This window comes from Scyliorhinus canicula, chromosome 6, assembly GCF_902713615.1.
Source record: "Scyliorhinus canicula chromosome 6, sScyCan1.1, whole genome shotgun sequence".
NCBI lineage: Eukaryota > Metazoa > Chordata > Chondrichthyes > Carcharhiniformes > Scyliorhinidae > Scyliorhinus > Scyliorhinus canicula.
Window position 1 is genome coordinate 38,792,549 of NC_052151.1, and position 16,906 is coordinate 38,809,454.

At 56.4% G+C, this 16,906-nt stretch overlaps 1 protein-coding gene across 1 annotated transcript in view; it reads left to right on the forward strand.

Moving 5' to 3' along the window:
• ak9 (adenylate kinase 9) overlaps positions 1-16,906 on the forward strand; it is a 457,701-nt gene that overhangs the window by 418,639 nt on the left and 22,156 nt on the right. The window contains exon 40 of the mRNA XM_038801009.1: positions 72-174. Within this exon, the coding sequence (XP_038656937.1) occupies positions 72-174 (103 nt within the window). The remainder of the gene's footprint in view (positions 1-71; positions 175-16,906) is intronic.

Here is a 16,906-nt window from a genome sequence, read left to right on the forward strand (position 1 = left end):
AGGGCATTCTGATCAGAAAATTAAGATGTCAGTGTCTTAAAATCACCAATCTGAGTTTTACTTCCTTTCAGACTTCCTGACAAGTACTGGGATCTGGCACTCCCAAATAAACTTCCACCAGTGAAGGAGCCAGTTTTCCCCACTTCACTTCCGATGCTTGGATACATGGAACAAGTAAGGGCATTTATTGCTGACTATTTAATATTTACAGTTAATGTAAATGTTACTGGTAGTGCTTGTCTACCCGTAATCATGTTTATTTACATTCATTGGAAAACTTCATCTTCCCATAATAGCAAAATTGACCTATTGAGGTTCACATCTTGTGCTTTCTTGAATTAACTGTAGTTTTCTTACTTTGTCGTGGAGCTTGATTATCAAAGTTCTGCACAACATCATTGCCATCTCTCCCTCCATTCCTTGTTCAAATCCTTCATTCAGGTTTGTGCCAGCCAATAGCAGGAAAGCTCACCATAATGACCACCACTGGCATCTCACATGACAGTGTTTGGATCTTATCTTTTCACATTCTCCTCAACTTCGACACTGCCATCAACACTCCATCCTCCTCAAGTGTCTCTCCTGCAAAGTCCATCTTCATGACTCTAGACACTGTTGAAAATTAATGAAATTGTTTGGGCTGTTTTGAACTTAGAAATGGAGAAGAGATTCAATAGATAGATGTGGGAAAGATGTTCTCAGCTATAGGGGAGGCAAACATTAAACATTATATATAGGATTGTCACTAATAAATTCAATAAGGAGAGTGGTTCGAATTTGAAACTCACTCCCCTTATTCTGGAACCATGGGCGCGATTCTCCGCACTCACGACGGTGCGGAGAATAGCGGGGGTCGTAAATTTTTACGGCGACACTGTTCCGACGCCCTCCCGCTATTCTCCGAACCCCGCAAAATCTCGGAGTCGCCATTCCCGACAAACGCCTCCTTCACGCCCCCGACACGACCAGATTCGCCACTAATAGCCCCCCCCCCGCTATTCACCGTCCCGGATGGGCCGAAGTCCCGACGTCATCACGCCCTGTTTGCACGGCGTGAAACACACCTGCTATTTAAGTTCGTCAACCAGTCGTGCTGGCTGACGACAGCTTGGAGGAGGTGAGCGCACCGCTCAGCGCACCGCTCGAGTCTGGCCACAACGGAGAAGGCATCCCTGAGAACGGGAGGGGGGGTCCAAAGCGGGGGCAGTGGGGGAGACGGAGGGAGCAGTGGGGGAGACGGAGGGGGCAGTGGGGGAGACGGAGGGGGCAGTGGGGGAGACGGAGGGGGCAGTGGGGGAAACGGAGGGGGGAGTGGGGGAGACGGGGGGGGGAGTGGGGGAGAACGGGGGGGGGAGTGGGGGAGACGGGGGGGAGTGGGGGGAGACGGGGGGGGAGTGGGGGAGTGGGGGAGATGAGGGGGGAGTGGGGGAGATGGGGGGGGAGTGGGAGTGGGGGGGGGTTAGGTAGAGAGTGAGCGAGTGAGCCGTCCAACCCCGTAACAAAATGTCTGCCACCATGCCATGGCGTGGACACGGCCACGAGGACACGGCCGCTGGTTGCCCTGTGGCTTAAGGCCACAGGCCACTGACGCACCCGTGAGGATATAGTTTACTGGCCGTTGGATGCAGAAAATGACCAGGGGTTAGGCTGCCCGCGTGTCAGCAGCGCGACCAGGCCACCGGGACACACAGGTATCCCGTGGCAGGCAGCTGCCGAGGTGCCGACTAACCTCCGTCTAACATGTCCCGTTTCTCTGCCTCCCACCACCCTTCTGTAGGTTAGCACAATGTATGTGAACAGAACGCCTATGTTCTGCGCAGTGGTTGGGGCCGCTGTACTGCATTTGGCGATGCAGCAGCATCCACACCCACAACCCGCAGTGGATGCAGGGCCAGCTGCAGCAGCAGAGGGAATGGCCGAGGAGTTGCCAGTCGTCGAGCAGCATGGGGAGGAGGAGGAGGAAGAGGAAGAGGAGAGAGTGAGGGTGCAGCCACGGCGCCAGAGGCGACGACCAAAGCCGAGGGTGTACCGTGTCCGGGTCTCTTTCCTAACAATGACGGACATCATCTGCAGGAGGAGACGCCGGCTGAGTAGGAAGACGGTGATACATATCTGCCAACTCCTGTCGCACCTCGCCCCACGTGGAACGGGGGGAGGACACGGTTGTCATCAAGGTGACGGTCGCTCTTAACTTCTATGCTACCGGCTCCTTCCAGTCTCCGAGCGGGGACGTCTCCGGGATCTCCCAGTCATCGGTCCACAGGTGTATCCGGGATGTGACCGACGCCCTCTATGCCATCGCGGACCGCTACATCACCTTTCCCGAGGACCAAGCAAGTCAAAACTCACGAGCTCGTGGATTTGCCAGCGTGGCCGGGATACCGAGGGTGCAGGGGGCAATCGATTGTGTTCACGTCCCCATGCACCCGCCTGCAGGGGACAGGGATGTGTTCACAAACAGAAGGGGGACATACTCCATGAATATCCAGGTGGTATGCGACCCCCACATGAGGATCATGAACGTCTCTGCAAGGTTCCCAAGGGAGTGTGCATGACTCCTACATACTGGCGCAGTCGTTCATCCCTGCGATGTTTGAGGGACGTCCCCCCCGGCTGAGGGGCTGGTTGCTAGGCGACAGGGGTTATCCGCTGAGGTCTTGGCTGATGACGCCTATACGGAGGCCTCAGACCAATGCGGAAACACGATACAACGAGGCCCATGCAGCAACCAGGGGTGTGGTGGAGCGCTGCCTTGGCCTCCTGAAGATGAGATTCAGGTGCCTGGACTGCTCCGGAGGGGCCCTGCAGTACCAGGCCGAAAGGGTCGCTCGCATTGTAGTGGTCTGCTGTGCGCTGCACAACATCGCGATGCAGAGGGGAGATGACCTGCTGCAGGAGGCGGAGGGAGAAGCCAGTGGCAGTGGTACCAGCACAGAGGAGGAGGAGGAGGAGGAGGAGAGGGAGGAGGAGGAAGCTGGTGGAGTGGCGGGAGCAGCACGCAGACACGACCCAGGTGCTGGTGATGTCCAGGAGGCGGCACGACAGACCCGGCGAGGACGGCGGGCACGCGACGCCTTGGTGGCAGCACGGTTCACGCATCGCATGTGACGTTCCCACTGAACACCAAACCACCACCTGCATCGCTAGTCGTGCAGAGGGTCAACACACAACTTCCACCACCACAACCACCCCCACCCCCTCTCAGTGTACCCTGCTCCACTTCGACATCACCCTTACCACTGGGTCCAGACGGTATGGCACAACATTGTTGGCTGTTTCAGCGGGTGTGATCAGTGCCATGTGGAATGATGACAGCCCGCTCTGCGATGAGCTGTGAGCTCAGAATCGTTAGAGAGAGTCTGACCCATGGCAATAGCTGAACCATCCACCTTGGTGGCCGCTGAGATCGTCACTGACACTCCATCACGTGCCCGCGTGGGCTAGCTGTGGGAGGGGTTGGGGGGGGGGGGGGGGGGGGGGGGGAGGGGCAGGGACTGCACACCCGGCACCGAAGTTTCACCACTCGTCAACCCCAGCGACACTCGGTCACCATCACAAATCCTGTGGCTGTGGAACAATCACACGGTATTACAAGTAAGGTGGAACAGTGCGTTTAATGTTAACAATTATTTACAGGTGCCCTAGCCCCTACAACTAAACTGTGCCCTTCACCCGTGCCAACTTACTCAGTGTCTATCTTAGTTGCCTTACGGGCCCTACCACTACGTCTAAGTGACTCCCCAGATGATACAGCAGGAGTGGAGGAGGATTGCTGCGAATCGCCCCCCTCGACTCGTTTCTCCTAGGCCAAGCGTTTCCTGGGGCGACCCGGCCTTGATGGGCCAGGCTGCTCTGCGGGTGCCTCGGGTGACGTTGTGCCACCGTGCTCTGCCTGCTGCCCACCCGATGCACCAGGGATGGAACGGGGGAGGCCAAGAATTCCGGGACGTCCCGTGATGGAGTTAATGGGACAGGCCCCGAAACCTCCTCCTCCCTTGGGGAGCCCGGTGGCCCCCGGGCCTCACTTTGGGACAGAGGTGCGAGCGGGGAGGTGCCCCGTCGCACCACCGACACCTGGCGCTGCCAGTCCTGGAGACCTGCAACGGTATCTACCAGGATCCGAAGGTTTGCAGAGACGGAGTCCAGGGAGTTAGACATTCCCGCCAGGGACTGTGCGATCTCAACCTGCGAGTGCACGACACCATCCAGCACATGTGTCAGGCGGTTGATGCTCTCGGCGACTGACTGCTGCGACTGGCCAATGACCTGGTGAGACTGGGCCAAGGCCTGCAGGCGCCGGCAATGTCGTTTTACCTCTGGCACATTGCTGCCTGTGAGAGGGCAACCCTGTCCAGGGCCGAGGATGACGCATGCATATGAACCCCAATGCCTTGCATCACCTGACCCATTGCCTCCACCGCGGATGCCATCCGTGCGGTGTCGGACTGGGTCTCTGCCATGAGCGGCACTACTCCCTGCTCGTGGACGCGGTTCGACTCCTCTAACAGCGTCTGCAGAGTCTGGAAGGAAGCCCTCATCCCGTCGTTGTTTCCCTGGGTTTCTTGAGGCATCGGCTGTGCGGGTGGGTTGAGAAACTCCAGGAACTCCGAAAACGTCTGGGAGCCAGCTGCATCCTGGGCCTGGTCTGGCCTCCGCGAGTCCGGGCCCTCGGTTGCTCCGACCTCCACCTGCTGTACCTGCTCATCTGTGATGTGCAAACCAGACTGTGACCCAGGAGACTCATCACTAAATAGGCCCGCCGGGGTGAGTGTCTCTGGGATGATGGATGTTGTGGGAGATAGCAGTGCCGCAAGCCCGATGTTTTCGCAATTTAGCCCCTCCTCAATGGTGTGGGGCCGCTCAGAGTCCGGAGGGTTATCCCTGGCCATTTCCGGGGGTTGTGTTCTTGCCACCCTGTGGGCGTCCTGATCCGCAGATTGGGTTGGGGAGGATGGGGCTCCCCGCTGATCGGGCACCCTCTGTCGTGCGGCCCCGGGTGAGGTGGCGGCAGATGCCTGTGTCCGTCTGCAGCCAGACGGCCCTGGTCGTTCGGCATCACGTCCTAGGGAAGAGAATGAGACGGGTTATTTAGATTTGCTCGGCAGGCCGCTGGACGGTCCCAGTGGGCAGCGTGTGAAGGGACAGAGGATGGGGGAGGTATCCCAGTGGGCAGGGTGTGTGAAGGGACAGAGGATGGGGGAGGTATCCCAGTGGGCAGGGTGTGTGAAGGGACAGAGGATGGGGGAGGTATCCCCGTGGGCAGGGTGTGTGAAGGGACAGAGGATGGGGGGGGTGTCCAAGTGGGCAGGGTGTGTGAAGGGACAGAGGATGGGGGAGGTATCCCAGTGGGCAGGGTGTGTGAAGGGACAGAGGATGGGGGAGGGGTGGGTGTTTGTCAAGGAGGGTTGTCTCACTTGCTGCAGATCCGCCAACCTCGCATAGCGCGACATCCCGGGTGGCAGACCCCCCAACAAGGTCCAGTGCTCTCTGCTCAAAGGTGGTGAAGGGGTGCAGGTTGGGCGAACCCCCTCCAGTCTTGTGCTGCTCACGGTTGTTGTGAGCGGACTTGGCCTGTTGGGGGAGGGTACATAGGTAGATCATCACAATACGGCAGGTATCAGCAGTCCGTTCAGATACTGACACAGTTTGGGGGTCAAGTTGTCATAAGACGATTGCATCTCTCCACGGGGCCAGAGCGCTGGGTCTGTGACAACTTTGTGAACCATCCTCAAATAACTCTGGCCCAATCCCCCTCCACCCCCGTGCCGGGGGGGGAGGTGGGTGATTAAGTAAAGGGGGGGGAGGGATGGTTGTGACCAGGGGGCACCTTCTTGGCACTTACCCTGGCAGCCCTGGTGAGGTCGTGTAGCTTTTTCCGGCACTGCTCTGCAGAGCGAGGGGTCTGCCCCACAGCACTGACGGCAGCGGCCACCTCACGCCAGGCCTGGCGTACCGCGCTGGCAGGTTGGCGATGCCCTCTCCGCGGGCGGAGGATGCCCCTCCTCTGCTCGACAGCATCGAGCAGAGTCTCGACATCGGCCTCCACAAAACGAGGTGCAGCTCTCCTGGACTCCGACATCATGGCCGACAGATTCTGTGCCCGCCCGCGCCTTTTTACGGCGTCGGGCGGTGTCACGTGGGCGTGATCGTGTCATCGCCGCGTTCCGTCGTCATCGCGCACGTGATTGACGCGGCCGCGTTACTAGCCCATTTCCCGGAAGTGAATACGTTGGGAAATTAACCCTTCCCGACCGTCGTAAAACGCGCCCGTCCCCAGACAGGGTACTGGATGAGCAAGACTTGGTGGAAAGTGAGAGGCAGCAAGCAAAGCATTAGAATAACTGGCTGTGTAAGCCAAAATGCCATGGATGAAGGTTTGGGAAGTCAATGGCCTGAGGAAAGAGCAGAGTTTGGTAATATTATGAAGGTGGAAGTTGGCATTCTCTATGGTGGAGAGTATGAGTGTATTTTCACCCCAAAAGACTGGAAACAAGAATAGGGTTTATTTTCAGATCAGAAACCTTCAGTGAGAAACTGATTGAAGTTCAGGGTCGGGATTCAGCGAAAACCGGCGGGCGGGCAACTCCGGCGCTGGAATCCTCTGCACCTTCAGGAGCTAGGCCAGCGCTGGAATGGTTTGCACAGCGCTGGCTGGCGCGGAAGGGGCTTGGCGCCACGCCAACCAGCGGCGAAGATCCTCCACCGGCATGTGCGAGTTGGCGAATGCGCAGGACGCCAGCGAGTGCTGGCGTCATCCCAGCGCATGTGCAGGGAGGGTTAATCTCCACGTCGGCCATAGTGGAGCACCACAGCAGCCGACACGGAGGAATAGAGTGCCCCCACAGCACAGACGCGCCCGCAGTTCGGTGGGCCCCGACCGCGGGCTAGGCCACCGTGGGGGCACCTCCCAAGACCAGATCCCCCCACGCCCCCCCCCGAGGACCCCGGAGGCCGCCCGCGCAGCCAGGTCCCGCCGGTAAGAACCTGTTGCAATTTACGCCGGCGGGACCGGCCTAAAATGGGCGGCTGCTCGGCCCATCATGGGCCGGAGAATCGCCGGGGGGGGGTGCTGCCAACGGCCCCCGACCGGCGCGGCGCGATTCCCGCCCCCACCAAATCCCTGGCGTCAGAGAATTCGGCAGCCAGTGGGGGGTTGGGAGAATCACGCCCCAGATTTTTGAATGAGGAAGTCCGCAACCTTTAGAGAGCTAGGTTTCCTGCCCATTTAGAAATAGTGGGGGCAAGGATGAAGTGTGGGACTCATTTAGACACCCCGTAGAAGCTATCAATGAAGCTGCTGGTTATCGTGAGGAATAGATCGACAATTGAAATGAAAATGAAAATCGCTTATTGTCACAAGTAGGCTTCAAATGAAGTTACTGTGAAAAGCCCCTAGTCGCCACATTCCGGTGCCTGTTCCGAGAGGCTGGTACGGGAATTGAACCGTGCTGCTGGTCTGCCTTGGTCTGCAAAGCCTCCCACTACTCCAGAGGGAAGCTAGATATCACAGGGAAACCAAAGGACTGGTGCTTGGGCAATTTTATCGATGCCAACTTGGATCTAATTCTCGAGGCCGTTAGACAGAGGATGGAGGTCCTTTTCCCAGAGGTGCCATCTGGAGGCCACCATGCCATACAGCATTGGCAACTCTCTGTTTGATGTCAACCTCCTCTTACTCTCTTACCCCCTACTCCTGCTTCTCCCCAATGAGCTATTTCCTCCAGTTCTTAATTGTTCTCAAAGTCCACATCTCTCTGAAGGTCCATATAATGGGGAGTGCATAAGACCACTACAATGACCAATACCCTTGCAGGAAGGTACTGTATAGGAGGGTACCACTGGATTAGTCCAAGCATCTGAATCACCTCAATTGATATTACAGAGCAGGTATTATGCACCAGGCAAGACTGGTCATTGGACAAACACTTTAGCAATATAAAGGAAATGTCTGGGTTAACAGTGAGGTGGTGGAAAGGTGTTTGTGGTGGTGGAAATGTTTGCAAATTATGTCAGTAAGGAGCAAGGGACTCCAGAGACCCTGGATCAGCAAATGAAAGATAATCAATTTCTGGAGAGTATCGGGCTAAGGTCAGATAGGAATGAGTGGAACCAAGTGATGAGTGTTCTACCAAGCTGGACAATGGAGGAAACATGTTTCAGGAAAATGCTCTCATTAACCATATCAAATACTGCAGTAAGGTCAAAAAGATGAAGAGGTATAATGTATCTTGGTCACAGTGTTAGAGAACATAGGGCGCGATTCTCCGCTGTCACGCCGGTTGGGAGAATAGCGGGCCACGCCAGATTTTCACACGACGCTGGTCCGACGCGCTCCCGCTATTCTCCCAACCGGCCAAATTTCTGTCATCGGGCTTCCCGCGCAAAAACCTGGAGAATCGCCCGATGCAGCCAAAATGGCGATTCTCCAGCACCCCCGCTATTCTCCGGCCCGGATGGCCGAAGTCCCGACGTCGTGACGCCAGGTCACGCCGACGCCGTCCACACCTGCTTTTTAAAGTCGTCAGCCAGTCGTGCTGGCTGACGAGGAGTGAGGAGGTGCGCTGACCGTCCCGGAGTCTCCGCAAACTGGGGAAGGCATCCTCGAGAACGCTGCGGCCAGTGGGAGGGGTGGGGGGGGGGGGGGGGGGGGGAGAAGTAGGGGGGGGGGAGAGAGGGAGAAGTGGGCAGACTGGGGAAGGCATCCCCAAGAACGCAGCGGCCAGTGAGGGGGGGAGAGAGGGAGAAGTGGGAGGGGGGGGGGGAGAGAGGGAGAAGTGGGAGGGGGGGGGGGGAGAGAGGGAGAAGTGGGAGGAGGGGGGAGAGAGGGAGAAATGGGAGGAGGGGGCGAGAGGGAGAAGTGGGCAGACTGGGGAAGGCATCCCCAAGAACGCAGCGGCCAGTGAGGGGGGGAGAGAGGGAGAAGTGGGAGGGGGGGGCAGAGAGGGAGAAATGGGAAGGGGGGAGAGAGGGAGAAGTGGGTGGGGGAGAGAGGGAGAAGTGGGTAGGGAGAGAGGGAGAAGTGGGTGGGGGGAGAGAGGGAGTGAGTGGAGTGGGTCGTCCACCGCTGGATGCAACATGTCAGCCACCCTGCCATGACAGGACGGTCATGAGGACACGGCCGCTGGTTGCCCTGTGGCTTATGGCCACAGCCCACTGACGCACCGGGGAGGAGGACGTAGTTAACTGCCCGTTGGACGCAAAAAGTGACCAGGGGTTAGGCTGGCCGCGTGTCAGCAGCGCGACGAGGCCACCGGGAAACACAGGTATCCCATGGCAGGCGGCTGCCGAGGTGTCGAATAACCTCCGTCTAACATGTAATTTCTCTGCCCCCCACCACCCTTCTGTAGGTGAGCAAAATGTATTCAAACCGAACGGCTATGTTCAGCGCAGTGGTTGGGGCCGCTGCACTGCAGTTGGAGATCCAGCAGCGTCCACAGCGACATCCCACAGTGGATGCAGGGCCAGCTGCAGGAGCAGAGGGAATGGCCGCGGAGTGGCCCGTCGTCGAGCAGCATGGTGGGGGGAGGAGGAGGAGGAGGAGGAGACATTGAGGGTGGAGCCAATGCGCCAGAGGCGACGACCGAGGCCTAGGGTGTACCGTGCCCGGATCTCATTCCAGACAATGCTGGACATCACCTGCAGGAGGAGACTCCAGTTGAGCAGAGAGACGGTGACACATATCTGTCACCTTGTGGCTCACCTCGCCCCACGTGGAACGGGGGGAGGACATGTGATCCCGTTTGCCGTCAAGGTGACGGTGGCACTTAACTTTTATGCAACCGGCTCCTTCCAGTCTCCGAGCGGGGACCTATCGTGGATCTCACAGGCATCGGTGCACAGGTGCATCCGGGATGTGACCGACGCCCTGTATGCCATCGCCGACCGCTACATCTCCTTTCCCGAGGACCGAGCAAGTCACGATTCACAAGCTCGTGGATTTGCCAACGTTGACGGGATACCGATGGTCCAGGGGATCATTGATTGTGTTCACGTCCCCATGCGCCCGCCTGCAGACAACAGGGAAGTGTTCACAAACAGGAGGGGGACATACTCCATGAATATCCAGGTGGTATGCGACCCCCACATGAAGATCATGCACGTGTGCGCTAGGTCCCCTGGCAGTATGCATGATGCGTACATTCCTGCGCAGTCGTTCATCCCTGCTCTGTTTGAGGGACGCCCCCCCCCCCCCCCCCCCCCCCCCCCCGGCTGAGGGGCTGGTTGCTGGGCGACAGGGGTTATCCACTGAGGTCTTGGCTGATGACGCCCATAAGGAGGCCTCAGACCAACGCGGAGATCCTTTACAATGAGGCCCATGCAGCAACCAGGGGTGTGGTGGAGCACTGCTTTGGTCTCCTGAAAATGCGATTCAGGGACCTGGACCGCTCCGGAGGGGCCCTGCAGTACCAGCCTGAGAGGGTCGCTCACATTGTCGTGGTCTGCTGTGCGCTGCACAACATCGCGATGCAGAGGGGAAATGCCCTAGTGGAGGAAACGGAGGGAGAAGCCACTGGCAGTGGTGCCAACACAGAGGAGGAGGAGGAGATTAGTGGTGTGTCGGGCGCAGCACGCAGACAGGACCCGGGTGCTGGTAATGTCCAGGAGGCGGCACGACGGCACGGGCGAGGACAGCAGGCATGCGACGATTTGGTGGCAGCAAGATTCACGCGCTGCGCGCGATGGCACCGCTGAACACCAACACTACCACCTGCATCGCCAGTCGCGCAGACGCTCAGCACAACATCACCCCCCCCGCGCTCTGCTTACACTGCTCCAGTTCTAAATCACCCTTACCACTGCGGCCAGATGGTATGGCACGACACATTGATGGCTGTGTCAGCGGGTGTGATCAGTGCCGTGTTGAATGATGACGGCCCGCTCTGCGATGAGCTGTGAGCTCAGAATCGTTAGACAAAGTCTGACTCATGGTAATAGCTGAACCATCCACCTCGGTGGTCGCTGAGTTCGTCAGGGACACTCCATCGCGTGCCCGCGTGGGGTAGCTGTGGGAGGAGGTTGGGGGGGAAGGGACTGCACACCCGGCACCGAAGTTTCACCGCTCGTCAACCCCATCGACATTCGGTCACCATCACGATCCCTGTGGCAACGGAAAAAATCACACGGTCTTACAAGTTAGGTGCAACAGTGAGTTTAATGGTTAACATTATTTACAGATGCCTTAGCCCCTACAACTAAACTGTACCCTTCACCCATGCCAACTTACTATGTGTCCCTCTTCGTAGCCTTACGGGCTACTACGTCTAAGTGAATCCCCAGATGATACAGCAGGAGTGGAGGCGGACTGCTGAGAATCACCCCCTGCGACATGTCTCCCCGTCTGCACTTGTTTCTTGGGGCGACCTGGCCTTGATGGGCCAGGCTGCTCCGCGGGTGTTTCGGATGACGTGGTGCCACCCTGCTCTGCCCGCTGCCCACCCGATGCACCAAGGATGGGACGGGGGGAGGCCGAGTGTTCAGGGACGTCCCATGATGGAGTTAATGGGACGGGCCCCAGAACCTCCTCCTCCCTCGGGGAGCCCAGTGGCCCCCGGGCCTCACTGTGGGACGGACGGGGAGGTGCCCCGTCGCCCCACCGACACCTGGCGCTGCCAGTCCTGGAGGCCTCGACCAGGGTCCGAACATTCGCAGAGACGGAGTCCAGGGAGTTAGACATTCCAGCCAGGGACTGTGCGACCTCAACCTGTGAGTGCGCGACGCCATCCAGCACGTGTGTCAGGCGGTTGATGCTCTCCGCGACTGACTGCTGGGACTGTGCCATGGCGTGCTGGGACTGGGCCATGACCTGCTGAGACTCGGCCAGGGCCTTTAGCGCGCCGGCAATGTCATGTTGGCTCTGGCGCATTGCTGCCTGTGAGCGGGCAGCCCTCTCCTGGGCCATGGATGACGCGTGCACATTAAGCCCAACGCCTTGCAGAACCTGACCCATGGCGGAAACCGTTTCACCCATTGCCTCGACCGCGGACTCCACCCGTGCGATGTCGGCCTGGGTTGCTGCCATGAGCGGCACCACTCCCTGCTCCTGGACGCGGTTTGACTCCTCTAACTGCGTCTGCAGCTGCTGGAAGATGGCCCTCATCCCGTCATTGTGTCCCTGGGTTTCAAAATGCATCGGCTGCGCGGGTGGGTCGAGTAAACCCAGGAACCCGGGAAATGTCTGGGAGCCAGCTGGATGCTGGGCCTGGGCTGCGCTCCGACCGTCCAGCCCCTCGGCTGCTCCGCCTTCCACCTGCTGTACCGGCTCAGCTGTGTGGTGCACACCAGACCGTGACCCAGGAGCTTCATCACTTAATTGCCCAACCGAGGTAAGTGTCTCTAGGATGGTGTGGGAGACAGCAGTGCAGCAAGCTCTAGGTCCTCGTCCGTCATTATATCCGCAGTGTCGTCGTCCCAATCATATCTGGCCGCAGGGTGCAAGCGACCCATGTGTGGTTCTCCCTCATGTGGGTCTGCTGACTGTGTCGCCGTCATGTATGCGTCCTGCTCGACAGTCCCGGGTTGGGAGGATGGCACTCCTGGCTGACCTCCTGCCACCCTCTGGCGGTGGCCGGTGCGCTGGTGGTGGCGGATGTTTGGCTGTGTGTCGCAGCAGACGGCCCTGGATGTTCGGCAGCACGCCCTAGGGAACAGAATAAGACGGGGTTATTTAGACACGCTCTGCCGGGCTTTGGATGGTCCAGTGGGCAGTGTGAGGGGAGAGAGGATGGGGGGTCCAGTGGGCAGAGTGTGAGGGGAGAGAGGATGGGGGGTCCAGTCGGCAGAGTGTGAGGGGAGAGAGGATGGGGGGGCCAGTGGGCAGAGTGTGAGGGGAGAGAGGATGGGGGTCCAGTGGGCAGAGTGTGAGGGGAGAGAGGATGGGGGGTCCAGTCGGCAGAGTGTGAGGGGAGAGAGGATTGGTGGTCCAGTGGGCAGAGTGTGAGGGCACAGAGGATGGGCTTGGGGGGGGGGGGGGGGGGGGGGGGGGGTTGCCATGCAGGGTTGTCTCACTTGGTTCTGCACCTCCAACCTTGCATTGCGCAACCTCCCGGGTGGCAGATCCCCCAGCAAGGTCCAGTGCCCTCTGCTCAAACATGGTCAGGGGGTGCAGAATGGGTGAGCACCCTCCGGTCCTGTTGCGCTCCCGGTTGTTGTGAGCAGTCTTGTCCTGTTGGGGGGGGGCATAGATAGATCATGACAATTCGGCAGATATCATCAGGGCGTTCAGATATTGGCACAGGTTGGGGGGAAAGTTGCAGCTAAACCATGGCATCTCTCCAGAGGATCGCAGCGCTCATGTGGGTCTGTGACAATTTGGTTAACCACCTTCCACTCACTCTCGTCCCCCCCCTCCCCCTCCCCCTCATGCCCGGGGGGGAGGTGGGTGATCAGGGACATGATGGGGGGGGGGGGGGGGGGGGATTGTTGTGACCCGTGGGCACCCTCTTGGCACTTACCCTGGCAGCCCTGGTGAGGTCGTGGAGCTTCTTCCGGCACTGCTTCCCAGACTGAGGGGTCTGCCCCACAGCACTCACTGCCGTGCCCACCTCGCGCCAGGCCCGTCGCACAACGCTGGCAGGGTGGCGATGCCCTCTTCTAGGGCAGATGATGCCCCTCCGTTGCTCCACCTCATCGAGAAGGGTCTCGAGGTCAGTCTCACCAAACCTCGGGGCGGCCCTCCGTGGCTCCGTCATCTTCTCTCCCTCACTTGTTTTCGTCGCTTGCGCCTTTTAATGACGTGGAGCGGCGTCAATCTGTCGTCATTCGGGCGTCGCTGGCTTCTGGCGTCATCCCCCACGTGGTTCCCGCGGCCCCGCTCCTAGCCCATTTCCGGGGCCTGAATCGCTCGTGAACGGGGCCGTTTCGGGACGTCGTGAAACTCGGCCGAGTTCACAACGGCCTTCCCGATGCCGCGCGGGAACGGAGAATCGCGCCCATAATTTGTAGTTTTGGTTAAGGACCATTTCAGTTCTGTGGCAGAAGCAGAATACTGATTGAGATATACAATTATAGGGTGATCGGCACCGATTTAGGGGAAAATATTAGTTTCAAGAACTTCAGAGAGGAAAAACAGGTTCGAAATACGTCATTAATTTTCCATGACCAAGGGTTTGAAAATGGTTATTTAGAAGAGTGGATGATGATGTTGGGAAACTAGACAGATAGTATGAGAGGGAAGGGAACCACTTATAATATTGACTATCATGGGGGTTAGGAAGGGATTTGTGGGAATAGTTTGGAGGAGACCTTTAGGGGGCAACAGAAAGCTACTATAAAAGCTATAAAGAAGAACATAGAACATAGAACGATACAGCGCAGTACAGGCCCTTCGGCCCACGATGTTGCACCGACATGGGAAGTCAAAAACTAAAGGCCATCTAACCTACGCTATGCCATTATCATCCATATGCTTATCCAATAAACTTTTAAATGCCCTCAATGTTGGCGAGTTCACGACTGTTGCAGGTAGGGCATTCCACAGCCTCACCACTCTTTGCGTAAAAAACCTACCTCTGACCTCTGTCCTATATCTATTACCCCTCAATTTATGGCTATGTCCCCTCGTGCTAGCCACCTCCATCCGCGGGAGAAGACTCTCACTGTCCACCCTATCTAACCCTCTGATCATTTTGTATGCCTCTATTAAGTCACCTCTTAACCTTCTTCTCTCTAACGAAAACAACCTCAAGTCCATCAGCCTCTCCTCATAAGATTTTCCCTCCATACCAGACAACATCCTGGTAAATCTCCTCTGCACCCGTTCCAAAGTTTCCACATCCTTCATATAATGAGGTGACCAGAACTGTACGCAATACTCCAAATGCGGCCGTACCAGAGTTTTGTACAGCTGCAACATGACCTCATGGCTCCGGAACTCAATCCCTCTACCAATAAAGGCCAACACACTATAGGCTTTCTTCACAACCCTATCAACCTGGGTGGCAACTTTCAGGGATCTATGTACATGGACACCGAGATCCCTCTGCTCATCCACACTGCCAAGAATTTTACCATTAGCCAAATATTCCGCATTCCTGTTATTCTTTCCAAAGTGAATCACCTCACACTTCTCTACATTAAACTCCATTTGCCACCTCTCAGCCCAGCTCTGCAGCTTATCTATGTCCCTCTGTAACCTGCAACATCCTTCCACATTGTCTACAACTCCACCGACTTTAGTGTCATCTGCAAATTTACTCACCCAACCTTCTGTGCCCTCCTCTAGGTCATTTATAAAAATGACAAACAGCAACGGCCCCAGAACAGATCCTTGTGGTACGCCACTCGTAACTGAACTCCATTCTGAACATTTGCCATCAACCACCACCCTCTGTCTTCTTTCAACTAGCCAATTTCTGATCCACATCTCTAAATCACCCTCAATCCCCAGCCTCCGTATTTTCTGCAATAGCCGACCGTGGGGAACCTTATCAAACGCTTTACTGAAATCCATATACACCACATCAACTGCTCTACCCTCTCTACCTGTTCAGTCACCTTCTCAAATAACTCGATAAGGTTTGTGAGGCATGACCTACCCTTCACAAAACCATGCTGACTAACCCTAATCATATTATTCCTATCTAGATGATTATAAATCGTATCTCTTATAATCCTCTCTAAGACTTTACCCACAACAGACGTGAGGCTCACCGGCCTATAGTTACCGGGGTTATCTCTACTCCCCTTCTTGAACAAAGGGACCACATTTGCTACCCTCCAGTCCTCTGGCACTATTCCTGTAGCCAATGATGACATAAAAATCAAAGCCAAAGGCTCAGCAATCTCTTCCTTGGCTTCCCAGAGAATCCTAGGATAAATCCCATCAGGCCCCGAGGACTTATCTATTTTCACCTTGTCCAGAATTACCAACACTTCTTCCCTACGCACCTCAATGCCATCTATTCTAATAGCCTGGGTCTCAGCATTCTCCTCCACAACATTATCTTTTTCCTGAGTGAATACTGACGAAAAGTATTCATTTAGTATCGCGCTTATCTCCTCAGCCTCCACACACAACTTCCCAGCACTGTCCTTGACTGGCCCTACTCTTACCCTAGTCATTCTTTTATTCCTGACATACCGATAGAAAGCTTTTGGGTTTTCCTTGATCCTACCTGCCAAAGACTTCTCATGTCCCCTCCTTGCTCGTCTTAGTTCTCTCTTTAGATCCTTCCTCGCTTCCTTGTAACTATCAAGCGCCCCAACTGAAACTTCACGCCTCATCTTCACATAGGCCTCCTTCTTCCTCTTAACAAGAGATTCCACTTCTTTGGTAAACCACGGTTCCCTTGCTCTACCCCTTCCTCCCTGCCTGACTGGTACGTACTTATCAAGAACACGCAATAGCTGTTCCTTGAACAAGCTCCACATATCCAGTGTGCCCAACCCTTGCAGCCTACTTCTCCTAAGTCATGTCTAATGGCATCATAATTGCCCTTCCCCCAGCTATAACTCTTGCCCTGCGGGGTATACTTATCCCTTTCCATCACTAACGTAAAGGTCACCGAATTGTGGTCACTGTTTCCAAAGTGCTCACCTACCTCCAGATCTAACACCAGGCCTGGTTCATTACCCAAAACCAAATCCAATGTGGCCTCGCCTCTTGTTGGCCTGTCAACATATTGTGTCAGGAAACCCTCCTGCACACATTGTACAAAGAACGAGCCATCTAATGTACTCGAACTATATCTTTTCCAGTCAATATTTGGAAAGTTAAAGTCTCCCATAACAACTACCCTGTTACTTTCGCTCTTTTCCAGAATCATCTTCGCCATCCTTTCCTCTACATCCCTAGAACTATTAGGTGGCCTATAGAAAGAATAAGATAGATTATGAGAGTAAACTTGCTCAGAATATAAAAACAGATAGTAAAAGTTTCCACAAATATATAAAACAAAACAGAGTGGCT